The sequence below is a fragment of the Arvicola amphibius genome, chromosome 9 (genome assembly GCF_903992535.2).
Source record: "Arvicola amphibius chromosome 9, mArvAmp1.2, whole genome shotgun sequence".
In the NCBI taxonomy this organism is placed as follows: Eukaryota; Metazoa; Chordata; class Mammalia; order Rodentia; family Cricetidae; genus Arvicola; species Arvicola amphibius.
The window spans coordinates 95,342,535-95,358,545 of record NC_052055.2 but is presented as its reverse complement, the minus strand read 5'-3'; the positions used below and the strand labels follow the sequence as shown (position 1 = coordinate 95,358,545).

The following is a 16,011-nucleotide window of genomic DNA, read 5'->3' as shown; positions in this document are numbered from 1 at the left end:
ACCCTGAGCATGCCTGTGAGGGATTATGCACACTGGGTCAACAGAGATGCAGAGATCCCCAACGTGTCAGCTACACCATTCCATGGACAGGGATCCTAGACTGCAAAACAAGAGAGAGCCAGCTGAGCAAAGACAAATGGCTCTCTGTGCCCTGAGTGGCTACAGTGTGACCGGACTCCCACTCTATGCTGCCATGCCTTTTTCCACCATAATGGACTATGCCCTCAAACCTCAAACTGAGATAAATCCTTCCTCCTTTACCTTTGCTTCTTAACAAGTAATACAGGCTAACTTACACATGAAACGTATGCCGTCGGAACTTAAGATTGTAAGCTAAAAATTTACACTAAAACTCAGGCATGATGCCCCAGGCCTTTAATCCCAGCACTTGGGAGGCAGAGGCAGGAGAATCTCTTTGAGTTGGAGGCCAGCTTGGTCTACAAAGGGAAACCCTACTTCATTAATAAGTAAGCAAGCAGTGCACTACAAGTTCTAAAGCAACCTATAAAATAACAAAATTACAGCTAGTAACCTGCAAAGAAAAAAATGGAATTATGGGAGGAGGAAAAACTCCCAAAGACAAAAAGGGGAAAACAACTCCTTATATACAGAGTCGGGGGAAACAAAACAAACAAACAAGGAAATCCAATATTAAACTTGGCATTAGACCACTTTTTTCATGTAACATTACGTAAGCAGCAGAAAATATTTTCAGCTAATTAAGTAACAAACTAGTGAAAAATGAATTGTCTAATTCAATCTTGGGGGTTGATGGCTGACAAAGCCCTATTAAATCAAAATAAAAGGAATTTCACACTTTGAAAGCTAACATTAATAGCTGCAGAGTTCTTTTCTAGTAAGATCAGGAAAAGTTTAGGCTCTGCAAGTATGGGCACTTCGCCCAAGTCTGACAACCTGAGCTTGATCTCTGGGGCCCAATGTAGGAGAGAACGAACAAGTAGTAAGCTGTCCTGTCTTCCACACTGACATCACGGCATGTTCCCACCCATTTACTAGTGATTATAATTTTAAAAATTAAAATAGAAAATCCAACAAAGCCATTTTACTTAGTAAGCTCTGAAAAATAAAATTTTTATCCATTATCAGAAAGCAAACAATTATGTGCTGAGTAACAGACTCAACACATGATGACGTCCTGCCTAGTGACAGTTGTATTCATTTATACACACACTAAAGTTACACACTGAAAAACAAAATGCCTCAAGGGCAACATTTCTCAGAATGTACCCCCAGCATTAAACAACCCACAACTAACTGTTCAAAAACAGCTTTAAAAAGAAATGGCAAGGGGCTGGAGAGATGGCTCAGAGGTTAAGAGCACTGACTGCTCTTCCAGAGGTCCTGAGCTCAATTCCCAGCAACCACATGGTGGCTCTCAGCCATCTCTGGTGAGATCTGGTGTCCTCTTCTGGCATGCAAACAAACATGAAAGGAATGTTGTGTACATAATAAATAAATAAATCTTTAAAAAAAAAAAAGAAATGGCAAGTTCATCTTTCAAACATTTACTTCTATTAGGGGAACTATAGAAACCTTTAAATCTGCATATGGGTTTATCCCCAAAACCTGTAACCAATGTAGCCATTTTCCAGAGGGCCCCCCTTTCCAGCTCTAAGATCAGGAGGGCCAGCACCTGAGAAAGTGATTCCTTTCTGTGTGCAGGGCACACATGGCCTGCTTTGGGTCTCCACTCTCCAATTATGAACCCCAATACTACTCAAAGGACATTCCAGGCCAATGAGACCTACCTCTGAAGAGATGTACAGGCTGATACATGGGTACAGGAGACAAAAAAGCAATCAACACCCAACAGTAGTAGCTGCTGAAGGCAATGGTTCCCACGACTAGCTCAAAGCAAACTGAGGGAGAGAGTCAATCACCATAATAAATACAGAATCCTCCCTATTCTCTTTCTCTTTATTCAAGCCTCCAATATGGTATTAAGCAAGACGATAAGTCACAGGCTAAATGGCTTCTCTGGAACCTAGGGACTCTTTCTCCTTGCTAGTCTATGCCTCCTGCAAAGACTCTCTACTGTGGACATCGCCATCTACTTAATACAGTTCTGCTCCAGTCACAGGTCTCTCACAGCCTCTGCAGGACTCCATCTGTAATATCACTCCCTTAAACTGTTCATTGTCTGCCTAACATTGGGCTTGTAAATATGCAGCGGCACAAACAGACTTGCCTGTTCACTGCTCCATTGGTGCCTGGCACACATTATACACACATTAAGCATTTCAGTAATGAATAAGAGATCTCGCCTAGCTGACTGGGCTCAAATACTTGTAGATAGTGAACCAAAAAAAAATAAATATTAAGACTTTAAATCCAAAGTAAGAGCTGAGGATCCACAATTTCTTTTCCTGACAATCATAGGAGAGAGCAAAGCAAGAATGACAGGAAAGAGTATCCACAGCCTCAGAGGCCTGAGGAGCTACACACCCCAAATTCACACTGGCATGCCCTGGGACTTGAGTCATGTAAAAGTGAGCATAGCCAACAACTGTGTGCAACTTGAAGGCTCATCCTCAACCACACCCAACACTCAGTATCTCACTGGGAATCCCTAAGAAAGTCTGTGTCCCTTGATGCACAGTCTCTACTCAAACTATCTTTAACCCGAGATCTCAAAGTTACAGTCAGAAAAGCTACTCAGCAATTACACAAGTAATCAGAAAAAACTGAGGTAGGCAAAGAAGTTTGTCTGAGAGGCAACACTATTCTTTCACTGTCTAAACAGGTAAGAAAGAATGTTCCCTGGTCAAGAGTTCCCAAGAGGTGCACAATCATTACACTTAATAAGAGGAGGGCTAATGCCTCAAGTCTCTAATAAAAAAATAATCATTTTTTTTAAATGTAAAGTTGTACAAGTTGGCATGCAACTATTCTCCCAACACTCAGACAGACACCTAGGAGGCTAAGGCAGAAGGATCATGAGTTCAAAACCAGTCTGGATTTCTTAGCGACATCCTGTCTCACAGTACCACCCGTAACCCATACCCCTCCCCCCAGGAAACATTCTGAAGGAACTTCTGCAGCAAACTCAGATGAGTAACCTCATTCCTTCGCGCATAACAGAAAATCATTTATTTAACTTGAGATGCATTTTTCTGTCCAAACACAACACACGAGTGAGTCACTTCTCTCCTGCCACCTAGTGTGATCCCAGAGTAGAATCCAAGACCTCTCGGGCCTGCTCCTCTATCCTCTGAACCTTGTGGATCAACAGCTCCTATCTGGGATAAAGGAAGACAACAGTCTTCAGCATCACGGCACTGGCTACCTGTATCAAATGGAATCTATAAAACACACAGAAGGGAGAATGCTGTTTCAGATGAGAGTGAGCTCAATGATAGTAAAGCTTGTCTCTAGAGCAATGAGAAAGAAACTGCACTCACAGCTCAAGACTATGACTTAGCCTTACAGCAAGGGAGAAGGTAAAGATTTCAGGAAAGTGGAACTTTCAAATGCTACCCCCACACACACCAACCCCCCATTCCCCACCTCACCCCCATACCAAAGCTGTGTCATGAGAATCAGAGATCAGGCACATTCAGGGTAGTATAGCCAGAAAGGGTGTTTGGTTAAACTGACAGAAATGGAAAGACCCAAGGACACAAACCCCTGCTCCTTTCTCTTCTCTCCTTCAGGTAACCCCATCAGGCTGCCTCCTGAACAAGAACACAATGCCAAGCAAAAATATCTTCCAAATGCACCATTCAAGCAAGTCACACACTAAACACAATTGCAGTGTCTGTGAAGTGGTGAACATCTAGGCAGATGTACGGGATATCCACATACTGGAATACTATGAACTAATAAAAAGAAACCACCAGACCACTATATAGGTAAACTTCAAAAACAGGAAGTGAAAGAAATCACATGCTACACACTGAGCTAATTTAAATAAAAAGGTAAATTTACACAAACAGAACCACCAGGACTAGCCTGGTGCGGAGTTAGAACAGGGAGTAAGTGCATATGAGCATGAGTATCTTACCTGGGCCATCACCTTATGAAAACTGCTGAGGGCAAAGGCTGCGCTGCTCTATAAATGGATCAAAAATCACCAAATGCAAGCTTCAACAGGTTCAACCTTATAGCAAATAGGAAAAACCTTGAAAAATCAATTTCCAAACTCACCATCTTGAAAAGCACAAGCAGCACAGGGCACTGCGCTACACACACCTCCTCCTTTCCCCTTCCTCTCCTTCACCTCAGGGCCTGCACAGGAGCCTGCACTAGGCCCGGCTGACCTGTTCGCCTTTATTTTTCCATGCTGTTTCTGTTACTGTCCGAGTAAAGGAAACACCTGAGCCAACCCCTAAGTTTATAACACAGCCATAACTCCTAGCTAATCATGGTGGAGTTATCATGTGCACCATGAGCTACTGGAAATTATACGGTAAACAAGATAATGAAAACGAGACCAAGAGAGACTATGACAGAGATCATTTCTATCAATTTCTGAAAACCAAAAGGAGACAGAGCATTTATGGACCCAAATGTCAGGACAGACACTGACACAAGTCAGGCAGTTTGCCTTCTGGAGTCCAGAAAACATCACTTGAAAGCAACTCATACGGAGTAAGTACAAGGCTAACCTCCAGAGAACGTATCTAAGTTTGCAGCCCTTTCTCTGCCTCGCACAACTGGGTGACTATCTGACATCACTCCATACCAGGGCGAGTCAGAGGGTTAGCCCTAGAAGAAGGGATGCTCCCGCACATGGCAGAGGCCACTGGAGGGCAAAGGTGGAGAAGATGTGCTTTAGACCTGCAATGACTTAGGGCCTCACATTCTGCATGCTTTCCTGAAGGCTGCTGGAGGATGTATCTCAGCGTAATAAACAGTAAGTCAAAGAAGGGACCATAAGAAACAGAGACACGCCGGGCGATGGTGGCACACGCCTTTAATCCCAGCACTCGGGAGGCAGAGGCAGGCAGATCTCTGAGTTCGAGGCCAGCCTGGTCTACAAGAGCTAGTTCCAGGACAGGCTCTAGAAACTACAGAGAAACCCTGTCTCGAAAAAGCAAAAAAAATTAAAAAAATAAAAAAAATAAAAAAATAAAAAAACGAAACAGAGACACTCCATAACACAGCTGGACATCAGGTCTAGGGAAAGTCTCATCTGCCCAGCTCTGAGGGAGCTCCAGGGAGGAAAAGCTGAAATTAACAGGTTATCTGAAACAATTAATTCTGTGTACTCAGCATTAGGGAAACCAGCTGAGAGAGGTTGAACTTTGCTAGGCATTTATTTAGCTTATCTTTCGGGGTGTATGAATGAGAAAGAAACGGCAAAGCATTGAAAACTAAGCAATAACAAAGAAAAGGAATGTTAGAGGAAGGGTAGTGTTTAGGAAAGGAAACATTATACGCCAGTTGGCTCGCAGATAATAATATTTACACAGTCTTGATAATATAAACTGCTATCATTTTAGCCCCAAATGATGACATACTCATTAATGGAAGGAGCAAGTGCAGGAGCCAAGTATTCAGCTGCTCTTGAACTACAGCAGCTCAGAACTAAGCTAGTAAACTGAGAAAAATGGGTACCAACATACAATAGGGAGACATGGCAGTTAATATCAAACGCGGCAGCAAACAGGACAGAAACTGACACCTCTGAAGGACAAGACAGCTCCACATATTGAAACAAGCATCCTAGGCTTCTTGATCCCTACTCTGCTTCTAACTGTAATACATATTAAGGCCCTTATCATAAATAACAGATTTTTTTTAATTATAATGCAAAAGTGGGGCTTTTTAATTATTTAACTGTAACAGAATAACTTGTCCATATGTAGCCATATCTGAGACGCAATGCCAGAGACCAGAGATATTTGGCAATAATCACAAAGCTGGAAGCACAGGTTCCTTGGCTCGGCTGCTCAGTGGTGGGAAGTTAACTGCTAGACACTGACAACAGCCTGCTGATGTGCCAAGCCAGGTGAGCTAAGAGCCCTACTCCCTATGGGTTTTACAAGTCAGCCCCAAGCTTCTCAGAGCACAGTTCACTACCAGTGTGCAGTAAGATCATTTCTGAAACAGCACACGCACAGCAAACTGTTGTGGCAAACTACACACCAGCACTCTATATGCCGATCTTCCCTTCCTATTCTCCAGTCATCGGCTTGTTCTGTGTTTTACTCAACAGTTCCTGAACCTCCTAAACTGTAGCCAGGTGTGAGACATTCCTACAGTCCCAGCTATGATGGAGACTAAGTAAGGCAGGAGAACCTTGAGTTCAAGTCCAGGCTGAGCTACAGAGAAAAGCTAAGAAGATCCTGCCTCACTTAAAAGCAACCTTAGGCCAGTGTAGTGGCACTTGCCTTTAATGCCAGCACTGAAAGCAGAGGCAGGCAGATCTACAAGTTCAAGGCCAGCTGGGTCTACACAGTGAGTCCCTGACCAGTCAAGAGCTATGAATCAAGGACTGTGTAGTGAGAATCTGCCTCACAATAAGTGTGAACTGTGCTGGTTTCACATGACTGAAAGCAGGTGCTGAGGTCCTGGGGGCCACAGAGAGGCCTGCTGCACACACAGCTGGTAGCTGTCACTTTGTGTCCACTCCCGTCTTTCCTGCATTCAACAAAGGAAGCAGTGTCCCTCCCCACAGTGTACTGACACACACAAGAAGCCCCATGCAGGAAACAGTACAGTAAGTACCTGAAAAAAGAAAAAAAACACTGCTATACATTTTTCTCTTGACTCCTCTATTTAGTTCTAAACTCCTCTTAATGGCCTCAAACATAAAACATTCCTCATCTTAAAACATGAAGTCCTAAAACGCTGTTCTTTAAAATATGATCATGAAAACATGTATCCTAAATCATTACTATACTAACTTCTTAGCCCAAACAAAGCCAGCAGTCTGTGGTAGTGAAGCAGTCTCATACAAAAGATCATATTCTACTTGGCAAACAGTGGTGTAAAATTCTAAAATCCAGATACATTTCTGGCGATTGGTAACAATGTAGCATTTCCTTGCCCTTCTCCAGTCTCCCATCCATCTTGCCATATCCAAACAGTTTACCCTGATTCAATCCTTGAGCTATGAGCAGAGCCAACTAATGTCATCCCAGTCTTCCACAGAGAAGCACTTGGGGATCCTTACCCTTATCATCAGCATCCCTAGTATTGTAACACTGATCATTCAGATGAGAAGCCAAACACGGTGTAAAATCTACTTAAATTCTCTAAGTAACTATTTGCAAATACCCAGCCTGCTACAATCTACTAGGTATCTATCTACCTTGTGAGAGATTCTGCTCACACCAATTCAAACCCTGAAACGGAAGTCAGAGAAGCCATCTAATACCTTCTGAACACTTCACTCTACTGTCCATGAAACCCCCTCATCTAAGCTGGAGAATAAACCTGAGGGATGGCCACATGGCAGTGCTCACCTCTCACCAGAGCTGTGTCTCAGCACCTTGCCTTTCTGGGTCCAAAAAGTGTGAACTTCTGCAATTGCATGTCCTACTGCTACCTGCTATTGTTTTCAATGACTGGAATAAATGATGGGGAAAATAAAAGCACTGATAAACAGGGGCATTGTGAACTTAACTCAGCAGAGAGACACGAGAGCTGCCTGATGATCCAAGTGTGGGCCGTGCTTAGTTCAGTCACTCACACCAGCGGGCAAAGAAACAAACAAAATACCACCCAGAAATCCCTAAGTTAAAGCTTCCACTTTCAGGCACTCAGCCACAATGTTTCCACTCCCTAGGAAGGAAGCTGCTTAGGTAACTATTCTTCCGCTCAGCACCACTTTCCTGGGACACACTACTCCAAAAGGAGAACACCTTTTTATGTCTTTTTATTCTTTCAGGCTCAATCTGTGAACACATGCACTTCTATCAAAAGGCATGGATAATACTTTCAGTTTGTGTTAATACATAGAAATATAAACATCTCCAATTCATGCTAAGAAAAAAGGCAAAATACAAGTTTGCAGCTATTCATGAGTTCGTATTTATTACAATGTTTCAGAAACTGTTAAAGCTGCACCTTAGCAGGGCCTGCTGGTCAAGCTTTGATGTTCCTGCTTTTGGAAAACAGCATGTAGAAGTTTGGGGTTGACAGTCTGAAGAGCTGCACAGCAATACTTGTTCAACAGGCTGGCTTCCTCCCACCTTACCCACAGCCAGGATCCTTCCAGCCTGAAGGAACCCAAGTCTCAGAACAAGTCTGAACATGCCACTCAGCTACAGATCAGCTGACACAACACTCTCCTGAGGGAACATCACGCTCAGAATGCTAACTGCCCACTGCATGGCTTCACCTCCGACCAGGAACAAGAGGTGCTTTGCTTGCCAGACAATTCGTCAGGTTCTTTATCCCTGAGCAGTAATCAGAATCAACTGGGACACTCCTACCCTGTCGGCCAAAGCTCCACCTAATGTAGTGACAAGAACTCCCGTTTAAAAGGGAAAACCAAAGCATACATGCATCCCCCAAGTTAAATACACAGAGAAAGAAATTCCCGAACGTTCACCTCCACCTTGCTCCCCTCTAGCATCTCCACCACTATCCTGCTTCAGACCTTTGCCACCCCTCTCTGGACTCAGGTCCTAGGTCACCCATTTTACCTGTTCTTCCCAAAATATCATCTGATATAGGTCCCTAGGGATCCCCGAGTCCAATAAAACCTTTTAATGGCTTCTCAGTGCTTCAGGAATAAGCTTGTTCCTCAACTGCAGTCCAAAAACAATGCCTTCCTGATACTGCCATTCCCAATGGTGACTCTCGCTCCTTCACCCTCCACACACCCCTGTCCCTCTATCTTCCTTAAATAAATGAAGGGGCAGAATCATCAAAAACAAACTCTCAGTGTTAGTTACCCTTAACTTACATCAAGGTCTTTGAGCTTAAACGAGCTTCCTGTTTAGCCACCCAGGTTTGCCTGACACCTCTCCTCCAAGGTCAGCAAAACAGGGCCAAATCTGCTCTGTCCTCCATAACTATGGTACCTCTGAGTCCACCCTGATTTCAGACATATATTCTCTCTCTTTCTCCCTCCCTCCCTCCCTCTCTGAGGTACAAGCCTATCTTGCTCCTGTTTCTGACACCTCTGTGACCTTGGGCCAGTCTCTCTCTCTCTCTCTCTCTCTCTCTCTCTCTCTCTCTCTCTCTCTCTCTCTCTCTCTCTCTCTCTCTCTCTCCCCCTCCATCCCTCCCTCCCCCCATCCTGCAATGCCTAATGCCTATTACTAAGTACTTCTCAGGAGGACAGTATGCTCATAAAATACAAAATAGTAGTTACCCAAGAAAAGCAAAAATCCTCAAATATTCAGAAGAAAAATAAAACCCAAAGTAACATGGAAATTAGCCTTTTACTGGTCTTAATCTTCCATGCTATTATTGTCTCACTGACAAAAACACTTGAAATGTGCCATTTATTCAATGTGGATAACTAGTAAGCAGATAAACAAACCACTACTACAGACATTGTTCTTACATGGTATTCTGAATAGACCCTTGTAACCACAGCTGCACACACAGTAGGTTTCTAGGGAGTAGAACGAGGGCCCACCTCTGAGTAGGCAAGCACCTGTTCACTGAACATAGGAAGCAGCCCAAAGATTATTTTTCTAAGCTTTAATTTATGAGTATCTTTCCACACAATCACCCAGATAACTAAGGGAGAAATAAATTTCTCTGAAGAAAATACAGTCTTTCAATTCATTTTTTAACATTTTTTTAACCTTTGGGGTATGTATGTTATATGCATGTGTGTTTGGAGCACATGCCTGTGTTCAACACCCAGAGGACAGAGGAGATCCTCCTCTGTCACACCCTGCCTCATTCCCAGGAGACAGGATCTCTCAAGGAATCTGAAGCTAGACTGGAGGGCAAACCCCAGTGGTCTTCCAGCTTCCAACCCCACAGGAACAGGTAACCCAGCTTTTTACATGGGTGCTGGGGATTCGAACTCGTCCTTGTGCTAGCACAGCAATCATTCTTGCCTGCTGAGCTACCTCTCAAAGAAAAGACTGCAGATATGGTTCAAACATACCAGGCCATATCCTCACAAAGTCATCTTCTAAGAAATCTCTCACTTCTACTCATTTTATTCAGCACAGCCCCTCAAAACAAGCACCCTACCTCACTCTGTTCCTATAAAATAGAGGGGCAGGTAGGGTGGCTTAGGAGGTAAAACACTTGCAGCACAAATCTAAGGCTAGGAGTTCAGATCCCCAGCACCCAGGTGGGCATGGTGACCCACAGTAACCCCCCCATGTAGGAGGTAGAAACAGGGACCCTAGAACAAGCTAACTAACTAGACCAGCTAAACTGACAAGCTCTGGGTCTAAGTGAAGAGCCTACGACAAGATGTAAGGTAGAAAACAATCAAAGGCACCTAACATTAACCTTAGGCCTCCACATGCCACCCACATACATATCCATAGATGGGGTTACACACACAATCACACACATGCTTACATACATATATATACACATACATACATATATACACACATACACACACACATACATGTGTGTATATATGTAGAATATGTATAAATATATACACGTGCGTGTGTGTATATAAATAGAAAACACTGAAATAAATTAGAATTCTAGGTTGTCCAAGTGTTTAACCTAAAAATGCTTAAAATTTATAAGTTGTAATAAATTCAACTAATCACAAAACTACCCCATGCCAAGCAACCAAGAAAAAAAATAGTAACTAAACCATTCCGCACAACAGTATCGGATCTAGAAATTATGCATTTAAAAGGAAAAGGAAACATGCCATTTCTAAGAAATTCAAGCTAAGTGGCAAGGACTGGGGCAGGCCGGCACCCTAGAGAAAATCTGATATGTGTCTAAGTGTGGAGTAACATTGTAACAATGTTTAAAAAGAAGGAGGAAACACTCCAGTATTTATCAATAAAATGTTATCTTAAGTTCAAGAAAAAGGAAAGAAAGAAGACTATAGATGAAACAGAATCAATGGTGGGCTATTAAACTGTGCTATAAAAACTGTGCGCTCTTGGAAACTTCCCCAAAGATGAGGGGAAATGTGTGTCTGCCTAGGAGGAAAACCTTAAGGGCTACTTTGTTATCGTTGACCTGCAACTTCTATGTCAAGGTCTCAATTCCTTGGATTTGCATTGAGGATACTTCAGCTGCAGAGGGTGGAGTCCAAGAACACCAGAGACTGTATCCCCAACACTCCCCAAAAGCAATGCTTAGCAGAGCCCTTGGGGTAGGAAGGGTGGGGCAAAAAAAAAAAAAAAGAGAGGAGGAGAACAATAAAGAACCTGCCCAAATTCACACCACCAAGTGCCCACCTCTAAAAACTAATTTCATCCGGGCAGGCCTTTCAAACCTGACTCCTCTACCACAGCCTCCATCCAGGCTGACCCAGGGAGACCCGAACAATCCAACTACTGTGTAAGCAGGTCAAAAACAAGCTCTGGCTAACTCCCTTGGAAGAGTCTACTCACCACTCAGAGTTGGCCAGAGAAACTGGGTTAGAAAAAAACCAAGCAGTGCTTAAGCAAACACTGGAGCTGGGAAGCCAGCCTCTAAGCCAGTTACCAGCCACTCTTGAGTTGCAACACAAGCTTTTCCAAAATTTTCCAAAGCCTTCCAAACTCAGCTGAGCCCAGCAGACTATTAACAGGGCTGCCTTTCAAATTCAAAAATCTGGCCCGGGGCCCCAACAGTTAACCAACAAAACATGCTAATTCACTTGAGATCACCTAAAAACACGGACTCAAGTTCAAACCATGGCCTGTCAATACCAGCATCCAGGTCCCAGAGTGGGGAAGGGGGGCACTAAAGCTGGGAGAAGCAATGGGGAACACATAAACCCTATTCATAAAACAGAAAAGGGACAATGGAATCCACACTTAATTTGGCCTCAGAAAATGTCTGCAGTCAGCTTCCACCACCACCCCCATTTTTAGTGAAACAATCACAATTCTTCATGGTGAGCCACAAAGCCCTCCTTCATAAGATAATTTTCTTGTAGCTCAACCTTGACCCAGTCCTAACAACGGGAAAACTCTCCCGGCGAAGACAGCTTCCAGAGAACGTTTAGTAACAAGAAAGAAATTGGGAAAGAGAATTTAAAGTTCTTTCTTTTCTTTCTTCATTTTTTTTTTTTTTTGGACCCTGAGCCTTCTTCTAGAATGTGCACTCAACAGAATGAACGACACAGTTAGGCACATGGGGTGCCAGCTACTACCCAGCACAGACTAACAGTCTCCACAACTTAAAGCAAGAGAAAGAGCTGGGGTGGTGGGTGTGAAACCGGGCACCCTCTCTACTCCTCCTCCCTCGCTACATCTCAATTACACAGCTGTTACACAGGTTATTCCTGGAATTCAGATTTTATAATCCCCAAACTGTAATTCTTCCTGCGCCGGTGACCCAAACACATACTCCCCCCCTTCACGGGGCCTCCCCAAAATACTGTCCTCCAGAAGTGGGCAGGCTGGCCAGAGCTTTGAAAAGCTCCAGGTAACACCAAACTCCCCACGTCAAGTCCTCTGGCAAGCACTCTTCAGGAAGAAGCATGACGACAGTTTTGAAGAAGACCCAGCCAGTGGTTGAGGGTAATCACAGGCAAGGCCTGTCTACACTGAATTTTAATTCATCAACCAATGCAAACGCTTCGTGGAGGCCAGATTTGGAGAAAAAAGGGGGGGGGTGGGGTGAAGGGGAAGACCCTCTGGTCATCTTTGAACTCAAAATTTCTTTTCTATTTTGCTGAAGCAAAGTGCATGCCTAACAGTGTGGCTTATTTCCTTTATCTCAAAGCCAGGAAATGAGGTCTTTTAAGGCCAGTCTGAACACAGGCGAAAAAAAAAAAAAAAAAAGCTAGGCGAAACCCCTTTCCCAACTTTGGCCAGGCGGCATGGCCTCCAGTCAGTCAGCAAGCAGCGTCTCGTCACCCTTTCCCTCGTCCCCTAAGAAGTTTCTCCTCGCCACGGGGAACAAAGGCGCCCCACACCGACCTTATAGACTTGTCCATAGGTGCCATTTCCAACCACTTCCACCAGCTCGAAAATCCCAGCCGGGTCCTGGAGAGAGAGGAGCGGGAGATGGTCGTTTTAAAGGGGGGGCCCCCCAAATAAAGAGATAGAGCGGGGCGGAGGGATGCAGGGCGGTGACAAAGGCTCTGGCCCCGCCGGGTCCCCGCCGGCCGGGAGCGCCGCGACGAGTCCCGCCCGCCCGGCAGACAAAGGGGCCGCCGCGCCCGCGGGTGTCCGCGTCCGCGGCCACCGCGATGCCCAGGGCGCGGCCACACTCACCCGCAGGGACGAGAGATCGATGTCCACCAGACTCTTCGCGGGCGAATCGTTCGCCATCTTCCCCGGTCGCCGCCCCGAGAGCGACAAGCCGCGGCGGTCAGGAGCTCCGCGGCGCCCGGGCGCGGGCCGTACGGGCAAGGCCGCCGCCGGGGTCGGCGCGGCTTCTCCTCGGAGCGCAGCGGGCACGGGCCGCGGGGCTCACACCATGGCGCGGCGTCCGTCAGCCCCCCACCCCACCCCCCGGGCGTCGCCCGCCGCCTCAGACCCCGGCGCCCGCCCGCTCGCTCGCTCGCCCGTGCGCGCGCGCCCGCCCGCCCGTCCGTCCGCCTCGGAGGAGCGGCCCGGAGCTGGGGCCGCGGCGGCGCCGGAGAGTGCGGCGAGCGAGCGCGAGGCCGCGAGACAAAGATGCCGCGGGAGGCGGAGGCGGAGGCGGGGGCGGGGACGCGGGGCAGCGACCGGCGCTTCTGAGGAGGAGCGAGCGGCTCCCCCCGCCTCCTTCTCCTCCTCCTCTGGCCGGGAAAGCGGGCGGAACCCGGCTCTCGCCCTCGCCCGCTCCCGCGCCGCGTGAATATTCAGCAGGGGTGGGGCTCGAACAATGGCCGGGCGGCGGGGACCTCCACGGGACGACGGCGGCCCGGCCCTGGGTGGGGCTGGGGAGCCCTCGGGGCCTTCCCGGAGGAGGTGCGGGGCTCGAGGGAACGCCCCTGCCTCTGCTAACAATGAATGGAGAACAGCAAGTAGCCGCGAGGCCACGGACCCACGCCGCGCCGGGAAAAGGGTGTGCCCGACCGGGCAAAGGGACCTACCTCGGTCCCCACCCACCCTCTCCCGGTTTCCCCCTCCGCCGCCTATCGGTCGCGGAGCCCCTCGTTTCTCCTTTACCCACAGGGTTTTTCTTTCCTTTCTCTTTTCCAGGCTCTATTTGTGACAAGGTTGCAGTTAGAGGATTCGCTGAGCATCACTTGACCGCCGGGCCGAATCCAAAACATCCCCTGTAATTGCTTGTTGCTGTGTTCCTGTCAATCTGTTTGGGCTCTAAAGCCGGGACCGTGCTTAGTACCTGGAGATCACCATGGGTCACCAAACGGGCTTCTTCCAACACAATGGAAGCAAATCAGCTAGCCAGTTTACACACTGTTTCATCAAGTCAGCTTTATCACATTTCTGGACAAGTCAAAAACATGTTTGGTGGCTCTCTGTTACCTTAGGGCCGGTGTTCTCGGGAGTAACCCCAGAATGGCCAGGTAGCATTGTAAAATCGCTGATTTGGGGCTTGACTCCCACATGTAAGAGGCCTGGAATGGGCCTGACAAGTTAGCAGATGAAGCGGAGCTTGGTGTTCCAGTGTGCCAGGCTTCACAGACATGGGCATCTATTGTCACTAGCAGCCCTGCACCTACTTCCTTGCCACACACTCATGAACTGGTCTAAGTTAGGCAGCAGCCACATTATAGCTTCGGAGTGGAAAATCCCAAATATTCTTAAGTGTTTTACACAACCCCATTGAGAGCCTAGTGTGGAAAAGGAGTGGGGATGCTCACCAGGCCAGCCTATATATACCCAAAGTTCAAGTCATCTGCACCCAGAGAATGACTAACGCTCCCCTGCTTCCTGCTAGTTTACAGTCTAAGATTTTTTGACATGGAACTCCATTGTAAAGTTAACTTGTATTTGAAACTCCTGATATCCATTTATTAGGAAATTAATAGTAACAGGTGTTTGAGAATTTGTTAGTGTTCTTCCTCTCTTCCCCCTCCCTCCCTCCCTCCCTCCCTCCCTCCCTCCCTCCCTCCCTCTCCCTCCCTCTCTCTCTCTCTCTCTCTCTCTCTCTCTCTCTCTCTCTCTCTCTCTCTCCCTCTGTAACTAACAGCCCTGGCTGTCCTGGAACTCTCTAGGCCAGCTTTGAACTTACTGTGATCCTGCCTCTGCCTCCCGAGTGCTGGGATTAAAAGCATGTTCCACCACCACCCGCTTTTGTTTTGTAATTTGGTTTTGTTTTGGTTTCTAAGACAAGGTGTCACCCACGCCAGGCTGGCATCAAACCCACTAGGTTAGCTAAATATAGCCTTAAACTCTGATTCTCCCAGCCTGGTAGGATTAAACCTGTGCACAGTTTATTCTGTGTTGGGGGATCTAGTTCAGGGCTTATCACATGCAAGGTAAGCATTCCTCTGAGCCTCCTCTCCACTGTCTATTCGTGCTTCTAAATGGTTTTGGTTTAGTCAACAGCAATGACATTTTAAGTTATTCCCCTGAGAAGGTTAACTTACTCAGAGAACTAGATCAGCGCACATCACTGAACTTTCAGATCATGCTATTATTGATAATAATATAGTGGTGCTCTTAACTGTCCTGCTTCACACAGTGGAAAATAAAATCTGAAGAAGTACCTTGTCCAATGTGCACAGCTGATCACTATCCAGATATAGCAATTTCCCCCAGCTCTTTCCACGGGTTAGCATCAGACCCACGACATTGAGGCCTACCTCATACCACTTCCTTCTCATCTATATGAGTCCCTTCCATCACTTCAGAGCCACCACATCCTACTATAAGTCCCCCATCCATCCTAAGATGCAATGGCCAGTGTCACCGCTGAGGCTGTCGTTTCCCCCTTTCAGGGAAGTATGTATTATTGAAAGGGCTAACCAGTGCCCAGGGTATCAGAAAGAGTGTCACAGTGTATCCTCAGAGAATTTACAGCTGAGGGATG

The 16,011-nt window shown here is 46.4% G+C and overlaps 1 protein-coding gene across 39 annotated transcripts in view; it reads right to left on the bottom strand.

Annotated features, from left to right (window-relative positions):
* The window catches only part of Map4k4 (mitogen-activated protein kinase kinase kinase kinase 4), a 141,741-nt gene extending 128,233 nt beyond the window's left edge, over positions 1 to 13,508 (bottom strand). For all 39 annotated transcript variants that reach the window (XM_038341606.1, XM_038341608.1, XM_038341615.1 and 36 more), the window contains exons 1-2: positions 13,299 to 13,508; positions 13,002 to 13,067 (exon numbers count right to left, since the gene is read on the bottom strand). In XM_038341606.1, the coding sequence (XP_038197534.1) occupies positions 13,002 to 13,067; positions 13,299 to 13,355 (123 nt within the window). In that variant the 5' untranslated portion in view covers positions 13,356 to 13,508. The remainder of the gene's footprint in view (positions 1 to 13,001; positions 13,068 to 13,298) is intronic.
* Between the last annotated feature and the right edge of the window lie 2,503 nt (positions 13,509 to 16,011).